At 36.7% G+C, this 24,357-nt stretch overlaps 1 protein-coding gene across 2 annotated transcripts in view; it reads right to left on the reverse strand.

The window, feature by feature from the left end:
* The window catches only part of LRRK2 (leucine rich repeat kinase 2), a 69,606-nt gene that overhangs the window by 28,318 nt on the left and 16,931 nt on the right, over window positions 1-24,357 (reverse strand). For both annotated transcript variants that reach the window (XM_048068548.2, XM_048068547.2), the window contains 19 exons: window positions 22,595-22,714; window positions 21,320-21,444; window positions 20,682-20,761; window positions 19,813-19,919; window positions 16,877-17,006; window positions 15,857-15,981; window positions 14,084-14,214; window positions 11,398-11,542; window positions 10,957-11,096; window positions 9,565-9,693; window positions 9,308-9,478; window positions 7,348-7,603; window positions 6,935-7,123; window positions 5,324-5,442; window positions 4,462-4,531; window positions 3,787-4,007; window positions 3,041-3,291; window positions 1,591-1,739; window positions 378-471 (listed from right to left, as the gene is read on the reverse strand). In XM_048068548.2, the coding sequence (XP_047924505.2) occupies window positions 378-471; window positions 1,591-1,739; window positions 3,041-3,291; window positions 3,787-4,007; window positions 4,462-4,531; window positions 5,324-5,442; window positions 6,935-7,123; window positions 7,348-7,603; window positions 9,308-9,478; window positions 9,565-9,693; window positions 10,957-11,096; window positions 11,398-11,542; window positions 14,084-14,214; window positions 15,857-15,981; window positions 16,877-17,006; window positions 19,813-19,919; window positions 20,682-20,761; window positions 21,320-21,444; window positions 22,595-22,714 (2,752 nt within the window). The remainder of the gene's footprint in view (window positions 1-377; window positions 472-1,590; window positions 1,740-3,040; window positions 3,292-3,786; window positions 4,008-4,461; window positions 4,532-5,323; window positions 5,443-6,934; window positions 7,124-7,347; window positions 7,604-9,307; window positions 9,479-9,564; window positions 9,694-10,956; window positions 11,097-11,397; window positions 11,543-14,083; window positions 14,215-15,856; window positions 15,982-16,876; window positions 17,007-19,812; window positions 19,920-20,681; window positions 20,762-21,319; window positions 21,445-22,594; window positions 22,715-24,357) is intronic.

Raw genomic sequence — 24,357 nt, forward strand, 5'->3', positions numbered from 1 at the left:
ATTTCAGTAGCCTTGTGCTGAAGAAGCTGCAGAACCTCTTGAAAAGGAAGAAAATTGCCAGTATCTTTTTACTGTGTTGGTTTCAAGGAAGTAATTAATTCATTCTAGTCTTCTCAGAACTGTCAGCTTCAGCAGTCAAGCAACATATTTTTAATAATAACGATTTGAATCTGAGGAATAATGCTTCTCAGGACAGTGAAGAAAATGTTACTGATTTGGCTTCAGTTAAAAGATACTACTAAACATTTAACCTTTGAGAGAGGATTTCCTGAAAATCAGTAAAACATGCTGAATGCTCTGCTTAACAAAGGTCTTGCCACAAGATTTTCTTCATCAAGAACTAGTCATTAACTTTAATAAGAAAAATAATAACTTACTGTGGTAAAAGAAGAATTGTTTCTGGAACGTTAATAAAATTATTTTGGGATAATTTTAAGGTTGTTATGCTGGATGACAAGTCAGGCATTATCTCTGGAACAGAAAAAGAGATTGATACCATTATTTTTCAGAACTATTGACATTATTTTTAATACTGGAATTTTCTAAAATCAGAGACTAAAATGTCAGTCTATCATTTATACACAGGTACTTATATAAACTGCTCAGGACAGAAACTGCATCTTTTTTTAAAAGCTTATTTAAAACTAACTTTCCCAAATAAAAGAAGTGTACAACAAGAGTTAATGTATTTGCTTCTATCACGTTGCATCCTACTGAACTTTATTTCATATTGGCATTAAACACTGAAATAATCTTACTTACACTTAACTGTATTGTCAGTACACATGACATTCACATCACTCACCATATGAGTGGTAGGTCTTACGCATTCAAAAATGACTCTAATGTTTCAGCTGTATTTAATGCAGGTGTAAGAGCTACTTTCTGAAATATTGTGTCAATTATTTCAAAATGGAAATTTTGTATTTTGAAGATGGAAATAAATTCTAACAGTAATTTATGAAATCCTGCAATATCACTAAAATTGCATTTATGTCATTTGTTTTTTTTCATAAAATAACTTTGAAACCTTTGCATAAAATATACTCAGCCACGGAAACATTTTCTGGATTGAATTAATTTCCTTAGACACAGGGGTCTAGGGAAGGTGAGCTACTCTGTGGTACCTTAGCTATCTGCACATGACTTGGAGATACACACAGGAGCTACGGAAGACCTGCTTTTTCTGGATCTGAAGCTGTAGGCCAAGTGGAATACTTCAGGGCAACTGTGTCACCTGTGTTTAGGCAAGTGAATCAAATATCCTATTTTATTCAGAAGACTATGCTGAGCAGAACCTTTCCCAACAGGATGTAACATCTCAGCTCCAACCAACCATTTTCATAGCTTCCATTACAAATATAAGAGTAACATCAGTTACAGAGTCAGATCAAATGTCCAGGAAGCTCTACTGTAAGTATACTGCTTCCAACGGTGACCAAAAGCTGCTTAGGGAACAACATAAACAAGGACAAGCATATAAGGTATTCTCCTTGACTCTTCTCCCAAGACTCCAAATGCTGGTGGTTGAGGCATTTTGTGACTTGGAATGGTTTCTAGAAGGTGGGTCTTACTTTCATAGATACTTACCAAGAGCATTCATCCTGGCATTGAACAGCTCCAGTTTTGTACAGCCCATGAAGACATCCTCAGCAAGGGAGGAAATACAGTTCTTACTGATGTTTAAAATTTTCAGCTCTTTCAAGCATATGGGTGAACATATGCATGAAATTTTGTTTCTGTGATAACAAGAAGAAAAAAAATGTGTTATTCAGAAACTGTTGGCTAAAAAGTGAAAGTAAAGAGTATTAATCTGACTTTGTTACCCTTACGCTGGTAAAGAAAAGATAAAAATCTTATCTAGACTGACCAGTCAGCAAAAAATTGGTACATGTAGCAACATAGAATAACATGATTGATTTAAATTGGCTTTAATTAATGTGGAAAGCAGATGTCAGAATATACTACAAGGCATCATTTCCTGATTACATAAGCTCAGTCCCACACAAAGAGAATTGCCACGTTTGCGAATAGTTCTGTTTACTAAAGATGTGTATTTGTTTCTGTGATTACAATCACAGAAAGACTGTCAATCTAAAAAAACCAACAACAAAACAACAACTGAAATTCCACACAGGGGATATAATTTAGATGGTATTTGATGCTACAGACAATGTATTCTGAAAAAAATAACATAGGAAAGAGAAAAAGACAAAGATACTGAAAATACATTGATAAAAGAACCATGTAGCAATGTGTTGTAAGTGTAATGTTGCTAGTAAAGTTGAAAATAAAGCTCATAAAAATAAAGCTAATAAAGTTTAAAATAAAGTGCTACAGGATTTTGAATTTAAGATATTGCTTTTGTGAATTTGATTCACATACTTAATACTGCTTGGTTTAGATTCGTATCTTGCTATTACCTACTAAGTCTGTGTGGATTTCTGTGTAAGAAATATCATACCCTTATGTAAATTGTGGGAAACATACGAGACAGCATCTGCAGTTCACAGAACTACCAATATTATCATTTGTACGAATTCCCAATGGTACAAATTATTTCATTCACTAACAAATATGATAAAAAATGCTGGTAAACTAAAAAATACATATTTTCTCTTCTTCTGTTATTTGAAATATATCCATAACATATATCCATAATCATATTTCCAAAATAACTTTAGTTAATATGAAATACAGTGGAAACTGTAACTGAAAACCTTCCTAAATATATCAGACAACATGGACAGTCCTGTGGATGTGTAGTATGGCAAAAGAAAAATGCTGAACTACAACATTTTCAGTACATTACTGAAAATGCAATGTTATTAGATTCTATCAAGGCTCACAGATGTTGTAATGTACTTTGTAATATAACACTGAAAACTGTAGCAATTTACACATTTGCAAATCAATGTCAATGTTTCACTACTGATTAAATGATCCTTTCCACGCTATAGCAGTCACCGTTCTGGATAACAAATACATTATTTCTGCTACTTTTGTTATGCTACAGTCTATTTACAAATGTTACTCTCACCCTTCTAGCAATAGCTGTTCCAGGTTTTCAGCAACATTTGCAAGAAATTCAGGAGTGCACACCAGTTGATTGTATGAAAGATTAAGTTGTTTGAGAGTTGGACATCTGAGGTATGGATCCAAAGCAAAGGAAGGTCCAATGTCATTTCGAGAGATATCAAGGTTTGCAATACAATTCATTTTCAATAAATAAGTAGGAAAAGAAGTAAATCGGTTACTGTGCAAATCCAAATAATTCAAGCATTTCAAGTTCTGAAAGAAAAAGGATTGTTTCAAAAAAGAATGTAATGCAAATATGAATTCATATCTTTTAAGCTGAGTTATACTTTATACAATTTACTTATATTTGTCTTACTAGGAAAAATAGCAGAAAATATCATTCATAATAATGTAAGCCATATTTCTTTTAAAGAATAAAATATAAAGCATTCCTTAAAATTAATTAGCCCAGTTTCATAAAATCTAAGTTATGAATTGCCTGCAGTTCTCAGTTACATTTATGTTACTATGTTACTGAACATAACACGTTCCAAAGCAGTTCTCTGAAATAAATGGTTTAAAACAGTCCCATGAAATTATTATTAATTCTAGCTGCACATGAATCTTGAATGAAAACAAAGTGAATGGATGAAGCATGCAAAGATATACGCACATACTCGAGTACTATTGTTATAAGTAGATTGTTAGAGACACACAACTAATTGTAACTCATCTTGACTCGTGTTATATAAAATTATGCAGAATTACTTCACACAGTTGTTCTGGAATGTTTGTAAGAGCATTTTGGTGGAGCTCCAGTTTCTCAAGATGTTCCAAATGACTAGTTAAGCTGCTATTCTGGCTGATGGCATCTATGTTCTCCAGATCATTTGATGAAAGATCTAGTGATTTAATATATTCTTTCTCTGAGATCAATGAAGAAAGACTGTCTGATGGTCTTAAATACGGTGAGAATTTTGAGATTCCTTCTATTAAAACAAAAACATGGGAAAAATAGCATGATTTCACTGAATACATAAATTAAGATGAATCAGCTTAGGATCTAAAGAAGCAGAAGACAGTGAATGGTTGGTTATTAGTCAAGATCCAAATCCATGAATATTTCTTTTAGGAGACAAATTTGTAAGACAGTAGGGAAGAGACATAGGTTTATGCACTACACAACAGAAGTAGTTTTTGAAAGCTAATAAGGGCACTCATGAAATTACATTGTCTGCATGAATCTACATAAATTACTTGTGAAGCCCAGGAAAAAATGTTTCACTATATATACAGTATTTGTACTCCATGGTAGTATTTCAATATGTATCTTCCTCTTTGTAAACAAATATATAATCTAACTAAAACCTTTGTGTGCTATGCTTATGAAAGCATTAAGGATGAAACATCACATATATATCCTAAACTGTATAGTTTACTTACTGGGAGATTCATCTGAAGGCAGTAACTTCCTTCTTTGCTTCACTGATGGTTCATACTCTGTGCCAGGTCCCTGGAAAATCCCAAAACAGAATAATAAAAAAAAAAAAACAGGTGTGGACATATGCAGATATATGAAATGATCTGAATTCAGTAGATTTCTTCTTGTTGTCATTTCTTTTTATCAGATCTCCCAGGGGTAACACAGAGACCGAATTTTTAAACTCTAAAAATACCACCAGGTCACATTTTTATAAAAACTACTGATCCATGCAATATGAAACAAGAGTAGATTTTAAAGTGCAATGGATATAGTGCGTTTTTTGACAACCTAAAACGACTTTCACCTGGGTAGGCTAAGAGGATGAAGAAAGATATTGCAAAAACTAACTTTCTCCCAGGAAGCCAGTCTCTCCGGTTTTGCAGACAATGGAAAGAGACACACTCCTTTCACAGGAACTTGACTTTGACTTCCCTGACTTGTCATCTTAAGAAATCTGTCTCCATTGACCACCGTGGCACTCCAGAGATCAGCTTCACTACAGGATAGTTAAGTCTTTGTGAACAGAACCTTATTTTTTGTATTTGTATTTGAACAGTACCAGAACATCAAACTGGAAATCTGAGCAACTCAGAACACATTTTTTTATTGATCATAAATTTTTGCTGAAATAAACTCTCATCTATACAGGTAATCTGGAGCACATTAATTACACAGCAATAGAAGGGAGCATTAAATAGCAACAGTCAGGCAAGAGCCCATATAATTACAAGATCTATCCTTACACTTGCTTATTAACCGTTTCACAGTAGGCAACCCAGATGGATTTGTAAGGAACCTGGAATGAATAAGGATCTGACTTACCAGAGAGTAGGAATGTCGTGGCAAAGCAGAAGCTCTTTGAAAGGCAATTTCCCTACAATATAAATCTGCAACTGCAATGGAATTGGACTTCTTTTTTGTAAAAAGTGAACCTTCACTTCCTAGCACAAAGCAACAACACAGGAGGACAGGTAAATAAGAAAATATTTTTAAAGCTGAATTCAACTGTAACGTATATGCTGACATACAAAGGAGGGATATATTTCAAAAGCATCAATAACAGCAGGAACTTAATGGTTAATTGTATGTGTAATAGGCCAATAATATTAACATAAAGGCCATACTTACCTGATATGTTCTACATATAAAATGTAGCTTGTTACATTGGTGCTTTATCGCTTAAAATTTCCATCAGGTTTCTATTATTATACATGTTTTATAACACACCTTTGTGCTACTGCAGTGTCAGTAACCTTTTAATATAGAAAAAGTTTGTATTTGAATAGATACTTTTGCACTCACACCCTTACTGAAAAAGAAACATCAAACACTTCTCTGGCACTGGTGATTTAGGGTCATCTGGACTCATTTAGTGTTCTTCCTTTCAGAGCTAGTTTTTTAACTCCTAAAAGCACTCCTGTTAGTGAAACCTATGTTTTTTTTTACTATAATTTATGTAAGACTTAACAACTTTTCTATGTGAAAATAGTACCTAACAGTGTCATAGGTCTGTACTATGGTCCTACAGAAATGAAAATGGTGCTGAATGAAAAGAACAAACACTTCTAATACAACAGTGACACCTGAATAAATAAAAGGCACATTATAAGAAAAGGACACTTACTGTTGCTATTAAGTTACTGATGCTGCAGAGAGAAATGCTGTTTTTTATACGTTAAAGGCATTCAGATTTCTTGACATGGCTAACAAGAACAATGTTGGACTGAACATAGACTTGTCGCTTACACTTTCTCATCAGTTAGATATCTTTGGGATAGGGCTTATTTCACTTTATTTATTTGTTAATAATATAGTCCTCTGTACCGAATTTAGTTGTGTTTTCTTCATTTACTGACAACAGTGGGAAAAGGGCATTTCTAAATCATAATTCATCTGACTTCATGATGAGACAATGTGCTTTTGAAGCACTTGCTTTTTTGCCATTGACTATAAAGGGAGTATACAAGAATTGCTAAGAAACAGACATCAAAATAGTTGATGTAAGCTTAGCCCAGAAACAGGCATCAAAATAGAAAAATACTCATTATCTAAATATGGTTAGATGAATTCCACCCTTTCTACAAGAAAGCAACTGAATGCATTTCAGTTCAGAAAGAACTGATTTTAAATGGATAATTGAAAAAAAAATACTTTAAGGTGCTAATTTCACACATAAAGAATGTACTAACCACAAACAATTTTCCAGTGGTACCACAAACAAAATTTTAGATAAAAGTTGTTTTTTTGTTTTCCATGTGAAGTGTTTTGTCCCCCAAACAAATAAACAACTGATTTATGATTTCTTTTTGGCATATTATTTATTCCTCAGCTGATGGTCTTAAAATTCCCTATATAATTTGAAGGAATTCATAGTTATTGCCGAACCCTAGTAAGCTACACTGCGACTATAATAAAAAAAAAGAAAACATTTACCTTCGCTATCAATATCATCATTCAAAGGAAAAACACTGTCCACTAGTGGGTCAGAAATGAAATTCCAATCATAGTTTTTATCCACTCCGTCTTCAGAGAAGTTTAAATCAGAGCAGGCTCCTGATCTATCCTCTGAAATATTCTTCATCTGGTATCTAAGCACCATTCTTGCCAGTACAGAACCTGCATCTATATGAAGAAGAAATCGAGAAGGTAACATGTTCTCCAAGAAATTCCTATAGCTTAAAATAGTAACAGAAATACTTGATTTCTTTTCAAGGCTTGGCAATCTTTCTACAACCAGCTAAGCACCATGAAGAGATCCTCAACCGAAAGTCTTGATAAAAAACACTTAATTAATACCATCAATAAATAATAACACATGAAGTATAGCAAATTCTATGTATACTCACTTTGTTTTCGTAACGGAGTAAGCTTATCTGGGAACAAAGGAATGAGCCAGGAAGGTTCAAGTCTCCCTATACCAAATCCTCCAAGACATATACTGCTGTTGGCGACATCAAGGCTAAGCTTCTTTAAGAGCAAGCTGATGATTTGGCTATCTCCTCTCTTTATGCTGATGGCTAAAGCACTCCGAACATCCTGCTCCCGAGCACCGTTGGCTAACAGCAATTCCACCAATTTAGGACTATTTCCTTTTTCACAAACCTAACACAGAAAAACAAACAAGTTTATGTGAGGGACTCAAACAATAGCTGAGACTGCAGTCAGAGACATTCGCAAATTCAGATTCATGACATTTTTAGGCTCATGCCCCCTTTTCAATTACACAACTCCCTACACCTCAGGGCACATGCCTGCTTAAGGCATTTGAGTACCAACTCCCATTTTCATCAAGTTTTTACCAAAATACAGCAAATGCCTGAGTTCTGTAATTGCAATTTTTGCCATGACTACACCCAATTTTTAGACAAAAATGAATGGTAATTCATGTAATTTGGTTATTGCATGTGGTCTGTGGTTCAGTGGAAAAAACGTTCTTTGTGGTTATTTTGCCATGTTATCAGGATGCCAGATGAAAGGCCAACAACACTGAGACTCATTAAGCTCTGCTTAGTGCTAGGAGCTCAAGTCCACTGGTTTCAGTCAGCTCCATTCCTTCCAACCTCTCAGCTTGCATTGCTACACAGAGCAGTGTTGAATATTACAAACATTTTTTAGAAATACTTCCAGTTACTTCAGTATTTCCACTGTGGTTCACTCACACTGATTTGCCTGCCTCAGATTTCATGGTCTGTTCCAAATCCATCTGTGCTTTATCACCCAGCCAGCTCTGCTGGCGGAAATCTTCATGGGAACACTTCCAAATTTACTTCAAGCAGTACTTGGTAGAGTTATCTCAGACCAAGCATTTAAAATTGTGACATTGAAGCAAAATTAAGACGTGCTCATACAAACAGTTTCTCCAAATGTTTTAAAGACAGTCACATTTAGCAGGGAATACTTATGATCAGGTGGGAACAATCTAATCTGTTGGCACACTTGAATCCAGATGGGATGCTTGCCCGTGGCTGTCGTAAAGTGTATTTCAAATAGTTCAAACTCTGGATGTGGCCACTGTTTGGATCAAGCTCTTTGCAGCTCGTGAGTACAGTCATTCTAACATGTTGTATTATTTTAGCCATGTTGATAGAAAGTCAGAACCCTAACTTAATAGTTAAAACAGCACAAAAACTGATGACTGTATTGATCTGTAAGTACAACACAAAGTAAAAAAGATCCACCACTCCAGGGCAGGCATTTTAGGCAAAGTCTTCATTGCAAGGTCTAGGACAGAGTGGGATTTTTCAGTGGCACACTGAAACTTATTTATGGACAGTACTGCATGCTGGTCTGTCTGCGTTTTGACTTCAGAGTGGTTGGGAAAAGCTGAATCGGAAGATCAGTTCATGGACTGAGCCCTAATGGGCTTGTGGCTATCTATGCCTGATTAGTTCAGAAAAATCACCAGTGATCTTGCAAGGCCTGAGCTTAAGTCTTCTTCCTCAAAACTACTTTAAATCTAAGGCTAAGTCAGTACTTGAATGAACCCTGGTTTGCATGTGAGCAGGGTGAACAGTCCGAAAGCATGCAGACTTTGACGTGAACTTGCATCAGAACCAAAGTAGCATTGCGGGCAAGATCTATGTGACAATAACTATGAGCCCCAATGAAGTGAAGGGTGTTTCGATGAGTATCAGACTAGGTCTGAAGTCACCAGGAACAGCAATGGTTGTTAACATTTAAGTCACAGTTAGATTGCCCTAGAGAGTACAACTGTCTTCTGGCTTATACAGCTATACACAAAAAGAGAAAGGAACCCAAAAGCCAGTATTTTATAGCAATGAAACTACATATATTTCCATGTATTACCTGATAGATCAAAGAGCTTGTCTTTGTCTTCTTATTAATATCAGCTCCCAGTAGAATTAAACATTCAGCCATAATACTATTGCACTCCATACATGCTTTTTCAAGCATCATACTTTTTAAATCATCATTTTCAGCTATTTTAGCAAAGCATTTACAACACAGGCTTTGAAACTGAAAGGGAACACAAACAATCAAAGTTAGGACATAAGAAGCACCAAAGTTTTTCAGATATTGAGCAGTCAAAAGAGAGAAGATACCTGTCGATCTCGCTGGTCAGTGAAGCACATAGACATTTGGTGGAAAATGACTGTGTCAAACGATTCGTGTACCAGCAGCTTGGCAAAACAAGGTGACAAACCAAGAATTGACAAGATTGCATGAAATCCCTACAAGCACAATGAAAAGACTGTAAGTGCAGGGTCATTTTAAAACAAGACATGAAACAAATCAAGCTGCAACTTTATTTTTGTTTTGCTTTTAAACATTCAATAATTCACAAATTGTAACACATTAGAAAAGAAGGAAGGAAGATCTGGTGTTTCAGTGTTTATATAGCTGTAGTCTCATGCTTGCATAGCTGACCCACGAAAGCAGATGTGAACTGACATTTTGAAAAGCACAATTATGCACAGTAATATCTGACAACATCCTGCCTGACACATGTACTCATGATTTCCTGAATATTTACAGAGGAAACAATCTGCTCCTAAGGATATGGGATGATGATGCATTGCCTGTCCCAGTGTGTTGCTCCAGAATCCTTGAATATATAAATAAATATATAGGCTAAATGAAAAACTGTAAATCCAGAAACTAAAAAAAAAAAAAAATTACAAAATTATCTTGTGATTCCACTAGTAAAGTTCACTCAGAACGGTGAACTGGGTAAATCATGGACTCTTGTACAAATGTCACCAAAACTAAATGACTTTATGCAACTTCCTTATTTCTCTACTTTATTTTGATCTCTCTTTATATTGGTTTATATTGGTTCCTAAGCAAAACTTAGAAGCACTGGAGGAAAAACAGAAGTAAAAAAAGGAGGCTGTGCTTGTGATAGTTCTGACTGATCTGAAACAGAAGTGCAGAAAATCTCACAAGAAGCTGATCTCACAGGCAAGCCTTCATTCCACCAGAAAGTGAAACTGGCAACAAACAGGGAAAGCTTCCAAAGCAGCGGAAAGAGAACTTTCAAATGAGGAAGACTGAACATGTTTTCTCTGACAGAATAAGGAGAACTCTACTTCCATATTCAGAAGTAGATTCAAAATCTGTCACTCTGACACAGCATTCCAGTAATGTCCTTCTTAAATACAAAATTCTTAAACCAAGCTTATTGCTAGTGACAGGGCTGTGAACTAAGATATTTTCCCTTACTTTTTAAAAAAAGAGTGATTTATACAGTAATGATGGTTGCTTCATTACACGATTCTAGATTGATTGAATAATGGACTGTGACCAAAAAATTTGTTCTAGTCTGCTAGATAAGCAACCAAACTTGTGCTTATATATTTTGGACTGAATTGAATATACGCCTCCAAGAAACCCCTCTCTCTGGCAATCATATTGGTTTAATTTTTAAGGTTTATACCTAGTAATTGCAATAAGATGAAAATGAAGTAATTAAAATTGAAAGAAATAACACATACATGCATCTGGATTTCAGTGACCTCTTTAAATCGCCGCAGAGTAGAAACCAGAACTGTTGCCAGGACATGCATAGTTGCAATACACAAACTCCTCCTTGTAATCAAAGAGCGCAGAAGACTCAAACCCAAGCACTGTATGTCTTGAAGAAAAAAGAAAGATTAATAATGTTGATTGTTCAGACATTCTGAGTGGGATAAACCCATGACCTAAGTAGAGTGTTATACAGCTAATATGCTAGGAAGTTGCTTGCATTACCTATTACAGGGCCAAGCATAACTAGAAAGTGAATAAACCTGGGGACTATACAGTCCTGCTGCATTTCTTGCCATGTAACCTACTTCACGACCAGTACTAAAGAGTGTAATAGGTTACAGATTATATGATTAATCAGCCCCTTCTACTATATCATTAACGTTGAACTAACAAAATAACTTCCATACCTTGTGTATCTGGATACATCTGTAGGGTGTGAAGCACGGTGTCCGTAGCTCCTTGCTGGGTTAAAATTTCTAATGCACCAGTGCACTCAGCTACAGAAGTAAGTAGTTTTAATCCACACCTCTGAATGCTAGGATTTCCAATAAACTAACAGAGAAATGAATAAAAAATCAGATGAACGATTTATTTTGCTACAATGGCAATAGAAGAGTTGATAGTGATAATCTTTCAAAGAAGTATGTCAAATTAAAGCCGATGTGACGATAAATAATAAGAAGTACAATTTCAAAAAGGTTTCCTTTTCAGTCAAAGTTTCAGTTGCTCATACCCTCAGATTTCTACCAGAGAGTGGGAAGATCAGGTTCGAGAGCATCTAAGGAACCTGAAGGTGTACAAGTCCATGGGACCTGATGAGATACATCCACAGGTCCTGAGGGAACTGGCAGATGTACTTGCTAAGCCACTATTCATCATGTTTGAGAAGCTCTGGCAGTCCAGTGAACTTTCTGCCGACTAGAAATGCCATCCAGACAGACCTTGAGAGGCTTGAAAGGTGGGCCCGTGCAAACCTCATGAAGTTCAGCCCCAAGCACAAACACAGGCTGGGCAGAGAATGAACTGAGAGCAGCCCTGGGGAGAAGGACCTGGGGGTGTTGGTGGATAAGAAGCTCAACATGAGCCAGCAACGTGCACCTGCAGCCCAGAAAGCCAGCCGTGTCCTGGGCTGCATCAACAGAGGAGTTGGAGATCCAGGGAGGGGATTGTCCCTCTCTGCTCTGCTCTCGTGAGACCCCATCTGCAGCACTGCGTTCAGCTCTGGGGCCCCCAACATAAGAATAATATGGACCTGTTCAAGTGAGTCCACAGAAGGGCTATAAAGATGATCAAGGGGCTGGAGCACCTCTCCGATGAAGAAAGGCTGAGAGAGATGGGGATGTTCAGCCTGGAGAAAGCTCTGGGGAGACCTTATAGCGGCATCTCACTACTTAAAGGGGACTTATAAAAAAGATGGAGAGCTACTTTTTGCTCAGTCGGATAATGACAGGACAAGGAGAAATGGCTTTAAACTAAGAGAGGGTAGATTTCAATTAGATATAAGGAAGAAATTCTTCACTCAGAGGGTGGTGAGGCCCTGGCACAGGCTGCCCCGAGAAGCTGTGGCTGCCCCATCCCTGGGTGTTCAAGTCCAGGTTGGATGGGGCTTTGGGCAACCTGGTCTGGTGGGAGGTGTCCCTGCCCATGGCAGGGGGTTGTAACTGGGTGATCCTTAAGTTCCTTTCTAACCCAAACCATTCTATGATTCAATCTATGATTTTTTTTTCTAATTTTCATTACAACCACTCAAGTTCACACGATCTTGCCAGGAAAAGGAGGGTAGGAAAATGTGTTTCCTTTGTGGTTAAATGGAACCAAATGAGGTTTTGTGAAGCAAGGGACAAGTGACAAATGCGGTGGCTGTTGATAAAGTTAGGATAGGAAAAAGGTATGAAGCAGGATACCTATTGCCACACCACAACAAGGTTTTAAGTTTTCTTTTCCATTACAAAGTAATTAAATAGCTTATTTGTTATTATCTGTCACAAGTTTTCCCCACTTTTAGGTGGAGAAAACCTAGATAAGGCCTAGATCTGAAAGTGTGTGTGGGCATCACAGTGACTTGCAAAGCTGCAATATTATTTTAGTGGAGTCATGCCCACCTCCTTCCTTATTCCTTCTCTACTTTTTCATAAAAATATGTTAATTTCTAGCCCTTCTGCTTGATAATATAGTACCCCAAATCACAAACCAGCAAGTTCAAAAAAGCCATCGAGGTGGTCAAAAAGCACTGAAAGCTTTAATGCAATCTGAAGTAAAAAATCATTTTCTCTGCCTAGTTAACTCCTGTACCCTGTCAAGAAATGTCCTTTAGACTTTAGCTTTCTTTTGCTGATACATCACTTGCTCTGACTTTTATAATAGACTTTCAAGACATATCTCCTTGACTGAAGGTTTTTGCCAAGTCTAAAATCATTGACAAACTTCTAGAAAATCATGAAGTACTGTATCCATTTTGATTGTGGTCATGTGAAACCTGTAAACCAGTGGGAATCTTCTGAAGGCCAGGAAGTTAAAAATTTCCTGTCACCAGGATTTAAGGTTAATTTGCTGTGCAAAGTGCCAAGTACTATCTCTGCTTAGCCTGGGCCTGCTTTGGCAGTGATGCCTTTCACTTTTCAGATTCCATTTTAAGGCACTGTGATCATTTTGCTTTCCAGTGGCTGGAAAAAGTCATGGAATTGAACAATGCAAAGAATGGCGACAAGTGAGAAACACTGTTCTGTTGAAAACAAAGAAGTATGTATCAATGAAAACTATACTACAGAACCACTTGGCTCTATGCATAGCTGAGGCAAAGACACAAGAACACCTTTCATGTCCAAAATAGTCCATAACAAAATCACAAATAAAATACTTGAAAAAAATCAGCACTGTATAAGTATCCCCTAGAATTACTATGTAAAAGATGATCTAATGTACTCTAGTATATAAAGTAGAAAAGAAACATCCAATGATAAATGAAACTCAAGGTTGAGATTGATTTTAATCCAATCGATAGGAAAATCACCATGGAACTAAAAATTATAAATGATTCATCACTGCACATGTAAAATAGTGACAAAATTCGTTAGGATAAAGCTTTAACCATACCCTGTTCAAAGCACCAAGCACCAGCGAATGAGTTCCCTCTAACAGACACTGGCTTTTAATGACTTTTACAGTAAGTGTGAAAGCAGCATCTCCCATATCTCCCAAAGAACCATTCTGGTCATTTTTTGTATCTGAAACAAAGGAAAACGGAATTCATCAGAAGAACAGATTTAATATTCTTCCCAGTATTAACCCAATATTACAATCAGATTGAACATACAGGCTAAATGACTCCGCAGGCATATTTCTAATCTTATGACTTTTTCAGAACGCTGCAGTGATAGAGACTGGAGTTCTTCCAGATTTACAATGTAGAATTGGGTACATCGCGTTTAAAATGGTAATTTCACCATATGTTTGCTCACTACTTACTGTGAAAATGCAAAATCATGCCAAAGAATTTTGCCTAAGGTACACTGCAACACATTAGTACTTCCTTGAGCTATATGGTTTCTTGGTGTTCCAGATAACTACTTCAAAATGCTTCTTCCTTCTGGGAAGGAGACTCTGTAAGGAAGCCATAAACTATTTGTTCTTCTTCACTTGGCACTACATCAGAGGCTGACTTTTACCAACAGATGAAATAAGTGAAAGGTGAGTACAAATTAAAGAACACAGAATGGTCTTTCAGATTTACCTTTCCTGTAGCTATCAGTACTTGCAGGCAAATGCCACTACAGAAAGTACTTAGATATCCTTTAAATGTCAATTCAGCATTCGTATTTGTTCTGATTACTATTTTTCTATAAATGATTTTTTATTCCCTAATTAACATGCAAATTTTAACATCTGCTTTGTGCTCTGTTTCCTTCATTGCACTTTAGAAGGGCCTCACTTTAAGGATTCTCACCAAAAAATACTCTTGCCTACATGTTAGAATATATGTATAAAGTCTTAATCCTCTTGTTTATTGAAAAAGTTGGAAAGAATTAGAATTATAATTCAATGAACAGAAAAAAAATGAAATCTGTAATCAATCTGCATGCTAGTGGAGTGACTAGTTTAGAAACTATTGCTTTTGTAATATTCAACTAAAACTGACAAAAGATACTTGCAAAAACCTGTTTGGAAAAAAATCAGCACATTTGTACTCTCACATTTAACACTGGGGAAAGAAAAATGGGATATACAGCAGTAAACTGATAAAGAAGAGCTAAAACTTCCCCCATACTCTGTTAAAGGTATGGAAATAAAAAAAGAACACTCTTTTCATAATGTAGATTGCTCTTAAAGAGTTGTTTTTGGGAGGAAAAGGAATTCCTAAGCTAGTCAGTTTGGTTTCTCCTTTGCTGTAGAAAATAGCATGTAATAGTAGCTTTCATATCTTTGAATCACTGTCTTGGTGTCAGAGGTCTAGTTTTGATGTTCCTTCCAAGAGATACTATCAAAACAATTGTATTTTGTGGTAAAACTATGCTGATATCACTATCACTGCTTGCTCTCATTAAAAATCATCTATGGTAGGAGCATGCAACCACAGCAATGGCTCCACAGTCATTCCAAGAACTCTGCAGAAGCAGCAGAGCTAAATCATCACTGATGAAATCAAAGGGATATCAGCAGTGATAATTTTGGCCTGTTATTTTCAATGCATCCTCCATCTTGTACATTCTAAAGAGTTACAGTTGCTCGGTTAAATACAGAATTTTGGTAATTTTTTTTTTAAGTCCTACTAAAGGCTGTCTCATTAGATAAGACTAAAACCAAGCTATCTAATTAAATTCTCTGATTTGATGTATGATGTCACACCAATTATATTTTTAGATGACTTACCAGGCATCATAAAGTGTAAAAGGACTCGAAGTGCTTCCAGTTGTACAGAGAGTGATTTTTCATGTTTCCTCATGGCTTTTACAACTTCCGATGCAGCTACTGTCATTATATCCAGATGAGGGAAACTGAAAATATTATTTATAGAATAAATAAAAGTAACACATTTCTAGATTTTACACATATTTGCTTCTTTCATTAGCATGGTGTGATATCCCTTTACAACACTGCAAATCTGTTTTAGCTACAAAATATAAATTAAACAATGGCGCTTTTCTTTAGCATAGCAAACATGTTATTTTCATGTCATTTCATGAATGCAGAGTATGTAATTAATTCAATTTGAGACTACTGAGAGGTAATTTTCAGTTCAGTCCAGAACACTGGTACACAGGGAGTATAGTATTTCACTCAGGGTGAACGGTGGATTCATATATTTCTCTTTGATTCTAGTGCAGACATGTGAGAAGATAGATCTTCCCTAATTTGCCATAAAATATTGATGAGTTGCCAGATACTTGCAGAATAATCAGAAAAATATCAAACATGCTAGTTTCTAATCTTGAAGAAAAAGAACACCTACAATTAGGTAGCACAGTGACATTAACTTAGAAATGGCAGTAGCCAAGGGCCACTAATTTACTTCTAAGGCCACTTTCTTATTTTATAATACATTTTATTCCTGTGAACGTGTTTATGGAATTTTTGGGATTTTCTTTCTGAGTCACAAGTTTGTTTTCCACCCATGTCCTAGAGCATTTGCAAAAGCCATTACAAAAGAAATATTAACACTTTTTTTTTTTTATAATTAGAGTTAGTATTGTGGTAAAATTCTTAGCTCTCAATGGAAATCAGTGTGGCTAACAGGAGGGGCTAGATGTGATTCAGTGTCTTAAATACAGCTGTCAGGTTAGTCAATTTTAACATAAGTGAAACAGTCAGTAATTTAAATGCAATCAATTACAGCACTGAATCTCACAAACCTTCACTTTGGAAGTGGTCACTTATTTCTAAGTGTATTACCTTCCTTTGAAAACATGATTCAGAATTCTGCAGGCGCTTTCAGCCACTTCGGGAGAATGTGGATGTTTCCTCATTATATCCAAAACATTCATGTGTATTCCTTTAGACAAAAGTGTCCTCCTAATATTTCCTACAAGACAAAATAGCAAGCATCCCATAAGCAAATCTCTTTTCTCCCTATATATAGAGTCCTAAAAAACCAACAGAACTAACTTTTTTCTCATTTTGTTTTTTTTTTCCTCAAAATCATATGTGTTATAGCATTGTAAATTAAAACAGGAAATGATTCAAGCTGAAGCTGACTTTATTTCCATATCTTAATCAAAAGCATTAAAATTCCTGAAGTGCCCAATAAGTTTAAATACATCTGTATTTTTACTAGCACCGTTAACTTAAGGGAAGGCGAATATATCACTTTACTTTTATTTTTGAAAAATGTTTATTTTTAAACATTTTTTTCTCTGAATTGCACTCTGTGATTCAGTAGGAAAGTGAGAATTTACTTTTCAAAAAACCTTCTAAGTTCCAAAATAAGACTTCAAAAATAAAATATTAACCCAATCTAATTACTTTGTTCACACATTTTTGAGAATTCAAATACCCAAGCAGAGGTTGTAGCTATAACTGTAGCCAATACAGCTCAGAATGCTATACAAATATTCTACATTATCATGGTAACTACCACCAACTCTTGGCATTCCCAGTTCAGTACATCCATTTCAAATGACAAATTCAAGCAACATTATGTTGTGCCACAGGGTCTTACTAAGCTTCTTTATGTCTATCATTTATGTTGTAAGCATATTCATTTAGGGGAAAAGAAGGAATTTAAAAAAAGACAAAATGAAAATTGGCTTTGGATTTCCAGTGGGAATCAGAGGCCCACTTTTAAGTAACACATTATGGAAGTACCTGATATAATATATGATAACACTATGCATCTATTTATGAGATCTATTTCTCCATAATTAAATAAAAACTCTTCATTGTTACATTTTATGTACTTGGATGGCTTAGTAACCTAGTGATAAAACAAAGCTTTCTCACCTAGAGAATGGTAATTAACTGTTAGTCCTTATCTTCCTATCAAGCCAGTGGTTTTCAACGAGCAGTCTACAAACCACTTAAGATCCAGAAACATTTCAAAGGATTCTGGGAAAAGTATCTGACAAAAGAAGGCCAAAGTAGGCTTAAATACTCTAGCCAGAGGTCCACACTGCCACTGAAAAATGTTGAAGGGGTCCGCAAATTGAAAAATGTTAGGAAACCAGTTAGGGGACACAATCAGGACTAAAGCAATCTTGAAAATTGTTACGCACAATGCTTAACTTTCTACATAAGATTTGATTCACTGAAGTCAACATGGCTGCTCAAATGCCCTGTATTATTAAGAAAATATTATTTGTCAGGCTGTAATCCTTACTCATGTGAGTTTTAACAAATTCTGGTCTTAATGAAATTCAAACGTGATAAACATTTAAACAAGCATACAGAGAGCACAGACCCATGTCTCCTGCTCCAAAAAAACAGCAATCACAACACATAAACTGGCAAAGATCTCTTTCTTTGGACACGAATTCTTCAATACTAGGATCATAGAATGGCTTGGGTTGAAAGGGACCTTAAAGATCATCTAGTTCCTACCCTCCTGCCGCAGGCAGGGATGCCACCCACTAGATCAGGTTGCCCAAAGCCCCATCCAGCCTGGCCTTGAACACCTCCAGGGATGGGGCAGCCACAGCTTCTCTGGGCAGCCTGTGCCAGGGCCTTACCACCCTCAGAGTGAAGAATTTCTCCCTAATGTCTAGTCTAAATCTATCCTCTTTAAGACCATTCTTCCTTGTCCTATGGTTATCTACCGAAGTAAAGAGTTCCTCTCCATCCTTTTTATAAGACCCCTTTAAGAAGTGAAATGCCACAATAAGGTCTCCCTGGAGCCTTCTCCTCTCCAGGCCGAACATCCCCAGCTTTCAGTTTTTCTTCACAGGAGAGGTGCTCCAGCCCTCTGATCATCCTCGTGGCCTTTCTCTGGACCCACTGTAACAGCCCCACATCCTTCTTGTGCTGGAGGCTTCAGACCCAGATGCAGGGCTCCCGGTGGGGCCTCACAAGGGCAGAGCAGAGGGGCACGATCCCCTCCCTCCCCTGCTGGCCACCCCTCTGTTGGTGCAGCCCAGGACGCAGTTGGCCTTCTGGGCTGCAGGCACGCACTGCTGGCTCGTGTCGAGCTTTTTGTCCACCAGAGCCCCCAAGTCCTTCTCTGCAGGGCTGCTCTCAGTGAGTTCTTCTCCCAGTCTGTGCTCATGTCGGAGATTGCCCTGACCCAGGTGCAGCACCTTGCACTTGGACCTGAACCTCATTAAGTTCACATGGGCCCACTTCTCCAGCCTGTCCAGGCCCCTCTGGATGGCATCTCTTCCTTCTGGTGTATCGACTGCACCACTCAGCTGGGTGTCATCTGCAAACTTGCTGAGGGTGCACTCAACCCCATCATCTATGTCACTGATGAAGATATTGGAAAGCACTGGTCCACAGACAGACCCCTGAGGGACACCACTCATCACCGGTCTCCACCTGGACATAGAGCCATTGACCACCACCCTCTGGGTGCAGCCATCGAGCCAGTTCCTCGTCCACCAGACGGTCCACCCTTAAGTCCCTATCTTTCCAATTTAGAGATTAGGAAGTCGCGTGGGACCATGTCAGAAGCCTTAGAGAAGTCCAAGTAGATGACATCGGTCGGTCTAGCTACTAGCTAACAACACCTTTTTCAAAGCAAAGAATAAACCTCCTATTGAACACAACTGTACAATACTCTAATCACAGGGAATACGGTATCCATACTCTAGCACACTTTGTATGTTCTTTAATATTAATATTTAATATTATAGCAATGACTGCAGAATTAGAAAGCAAAGACAGTTAAATTCCCTTACCATTTTGCTGTGACAAAATTGCCAAGGCACTAGCAGCTGCCTGAAACACTTCTTTTGAAGAGGAGTGCATCAGCATGGACAGCATCACCGCCCTGTCTATTGGGAACCTTTCACAGAGAGAAACAAATCACTGCACATGGACCACATTACAGCAGTTACTTCATTACTATCGTTCAGTTTCCTAAAAACACACTAAGTGACATAGTTAATTTTTTAGATGACTGAACTTGGCTTCTAATATTTCACTATAGCCACATCTTTGCATACTACGTGTGTAAGCCAACTTTGAATCTTACACAATTCACTTGGAGTCATGACTTCCAAGTGATCTGAGGTGCAGAAGTGAGTAAAAAAAACAGGCTTACCAAAATTTGAATGATTAAAATTTTAAACAACTCTGAGAAAGAGTTTAAGGGAAATTCTGTGTCTTATTCGTGTCTAGATTCTTCCTGAAGGCCAGTGCTCCCTCTGCTATGCTCTTTCATCTGACTTGTGGGAGAATGCGTGCTGCTTTTCCATACTTCCTGCCTACTTAATCTTAATCTCCTCTATTTTCCCTACTCTTACATTCTTTAAATCTCCCTATACTCGTTGCAACTGAAGATGAAATTCCTTGTGAACTGTACAAATTTGCTCTATTACACTGTGTCCTTACTCTTTATTAAAACACTAGCAATTTGGTCTGTGTGGAGTTTAGAATGCTTTTCAAGAAAGAAACTTTCTATGTTGATTGTCATGCATTTCATCATGTATTAGAAAACAAGAAAGAAAAATAAAAATAACAGAAACATGAGACCCAAATGGCCTAATAGTAGGCCACTTTTTTTTTTTTCATTTCCAAAGACACATTTCAAGGTATTAACACTGACTGATTATCTCCATCTCCAATCTTTTCATGAAGGTTGCGTTGATACAGAAACAGATTTTTCAAAGCCCAGCATGCAGCCTCCTAAATACAAAACAAGAGGAGACAAAAGGATTAAAGAAATAAACCTCCAGAATAGCAAAATAAAAAAAAATAGAAAAAGAAGTTTGAGAATTGTTCTGTCCGTGATAAAAGTACTAGTTGCTTTATGTAGAAATACAACTAAGTATGGACTGTCACATTTTTATATCTGGGATAGAAGTCAGTTACAAGCATGTGCCACGTTCTCATTATCTGATTTTCATTTTGATACCTACATTAGGCCAACATTAATTCTTCAGCTGATGAGCCTGTGTTTTGCTGCTGTATACAGAGCAGCTGAGTAGACAACAAGTTTTTGGGTGGCCAAAGTTCCAGGCACTAAGTCTCAACTATCTAACCACATTTGATCCAAAGGAGTAACTGAAACTGCTTGGGGTGAACAAACGTAAGGATGGAATGAAAGGGAAATTTTTTCTAAGGCTAATACAGTCCCTCAGACCTAGTTTGTCTGATGATATATGGGAGAAAATTATATTGCTAAATGTTTTAGTTAGTGTGTAATGCTGTCTTTCTACACCCCCATCATCCAGAAATTCTCACCAGTACATCTGTGTTTTTTCGGTGTAGTTCTAATGCTCTGTAGCATGCTTCCAACCAGCATAATTTTTCTTCCTCCTCCTCTTCTTTTCTTTCCTCTAAGTCTCGGTTCAAGAATATTGTTTCAGCTTGAAATACAAAATATTTACAATCAATTCTTATTGCAAAGACAAAACACTTGTCTTAACTTTCCTGTAGTCATGGAGGTGCTCACATTGCCTGTGTAGGAAAGTCAGCTGGAGGATTAGTCTTTTCTGGAAAGGGAGAAGTCTTTTGACATAAGCTCTGTGACAGAATTGAGACGTCTTCAAGGTTATAAAAGGAATTAAAAGACCCTTTGCTATGTAGTACTTTAGTGTAGCCACTTATACAGATAGTTACAGATCAGTCAACGGTCAGGTTCTGAAAAGACCAGCACACACTTGTTCTGTTATGCATTTACATACAGAACGCCACACACATAAAATATAACTGTGGTTCATTTGCACGTAACCACTTATCGCTGAGCCATCTTCACTCTGAAGATATGCCATTTAAAAATATAAATTGCAATTGCTGAGAGAAACAGTAGGTCCCAGAAAGCACAATGAAATGTAAAATAAATAATTTCATACCTGTGTTTTTCAGCATTTAAGAAAAAAAGGTATCAGCACCGACCATACTGTCTGAAGTTTACTGGAGTGTACGCTGATTACTAACAGTTGCTGTTTTGAGGACTGTTACACAGCCTTTCTACTGACATCTGTACTACTCAAAGACTAACAGAATCTGATCTTTAGCTTTCTGCCACTAGGTAACTAATTTCTGTTTAAAAATAACAACTGGAGCGTACTCAAGGAAAAGGTTAAATCTTTTATTTGATTTCAAAACTCAGGCACAAGCATTAACTTGGTGTTGCAATCAACTGGCAGTACATAATGAGTCCTGCCACACACGGCAAACATGGCAAACATCAAATACATGTTGCTGTCTCCAGACACTTTATATTAAGTAGGGATTATCCAATATTTGCCTAGGAACAAACAGGTTGCTTTGTTAAGATCTATCAACATAATGTCCCAGCTCTGAATATGTGGGAATATGGTATGAACACAGGAATGTCACACTAAACCATAAACGTGCAGGAAATCTAGCTCTATCAAAGCTACCTTACTTGAGGCTTCCACATTAAAAAAGAAGCAGAATTAAGAATAACTACAGGAAATCACCAGTATGAAAACATTTACTTGTTTATTTCATAAGTAATTTATTTATGTGTTTAAGAATGAATTTACTTACTGAGAAGAGCTAAACAGCTGAGACCTGCAGCCTGTAACTTCGCATTGTTAGAATACGCTGTCACAGCCTTCACAATGACTTCTGGAACCTTATGTAACACGAGGATATTGAAAAAATTTCCTGGAAATAGATTAAGATATTAAATGAATGCAAACACACATCTATAGCTTTATACACATTTAGCATAGATTTCTCAGCAGCACATAATGCACAGACTTTGTAGCAAACATTAGATTTGTTATTAGGGGATATTTTATGGTATATATATATTTTATGGGGTATACTATAATGGTATTTTATTTGTGGAAAGAAGAGGACAAGGATAAAAAACAACCGGGATCTAGGTTCTTTTCTTTATTTTTAATATGAAGACTGAGGTTTAATGGAACATGACATCCACAGTGTCAGCAAAATAAGATACCATCTATATATCATTTGCAGACTTCCTGCCAGGAAACCAAAGCAGTCCTGGTCTTGAATTCTTGCAATGATTTGATTTATCCTGCCAAGCAAGCGTTTAAAACCTGTTTTGCCCTCTGGTTTTGTCCTCCTTGTTAAATAGATCAAAGTCATTCTTATAAATACAGAATAAATACATTTTGGAACAGTAAAAATAACTAGCTTTTGATGATAAATGTATTTAAAGGACAGCTTTTATCAAAGGCTATACATTACATATAATCGAATATAAGGTTGAATATAAGGAATTCTACAAATGAATGCAAGCGAAAGAAAAGAACTTCCCCATTTGTTGTGCAAACAAGTATCATGCATACAATAATATGGCTATGCTCACTTTGTAAAATATAGTCTGATAGATACAGTTTCTATTTTGATATTTAATTTTGTTTAATTCTCAATTACTAAAAATGAGAATCATACTAACCACATGAAAGGTGAAATTCAAATCTGTATCAATGTTTCTCAAGTGCTTCAGATAAGGTACAAAATTAAGAATTATATGATTTTGGGGCATGAAAAATAAAATTACAAGCAGAAGAAAAGCTAAAAATTTCTTTACCTCTGTTCTGGTCCTGAGCCCTATAGGTGCTGGCTACCTGCAATGTCTGGGTTGCTCACTGGGAAATAAGTACCTCTCCCAGTGTTTTATGATTCAGCCCTATTAGTCCAAGTCAACAGAACTCTAAAGAACAGACTTTAAGGCAAGTCCTTTCCAGATCCCTCATTCTAAAACTTTGGCCTTACTATCCACACAAGTGCAAATGGAAACAGCATTTTTCTTCTTACTCTGTACTAGCGTGGTCATGTTGTAGCAGCGTTGCTGTTTCTTGCTGTATTTTACTGAAAATGACATGTTTGTGTAAAAATCTTACTTATTTCACAGAAAGTAAGAAATGTAGGCTATGTGACTAATAATTATGCTGGACTTGTGGCTGCTTAAACAGATATCAGTCAGTTAAAATTCTGATGATATTCTCGTCTTGAATATTCATTACCAGATTAGCAAGAACACATGATAGTGATTTTGGAAGCTAATAGATGTTGACTTTACAATTTCACTACCAAATAACTTGGGTTTAGGAAAACAGTGTCCATCAGAATAATTTGGGAAGCCATACTGGCTATAAGGAAGTCTTCCAGACTATTTCCAGTCTCATATGAAAGGACAGGAAGGACAACCTAGCAATTTCACACCTGTTTTGCCTAACTTTCTGGTGCTGTGGGCACCCCTACTCAATCTCCTCCCAAAGTGTCTGCATATTAAGATGAAAGACATCTGTGGAGCTGAAAAAAGAGTTAAT

Source organism: Anser cygnoides, chromosome 1 (assembly GCF_040182565.1).
Source record: "Anser cygnoides isolate HZ-2024a breed goose chromosome 1, Taihu_goose_T2T_genome, whole genome shotgun sequence".
Classification (NCBI taxonomy): Eukaryota; Metazoa; Chordata; class Aves; order Anseriformes; family Anatidae; genus Anser; species Anser cygnoides.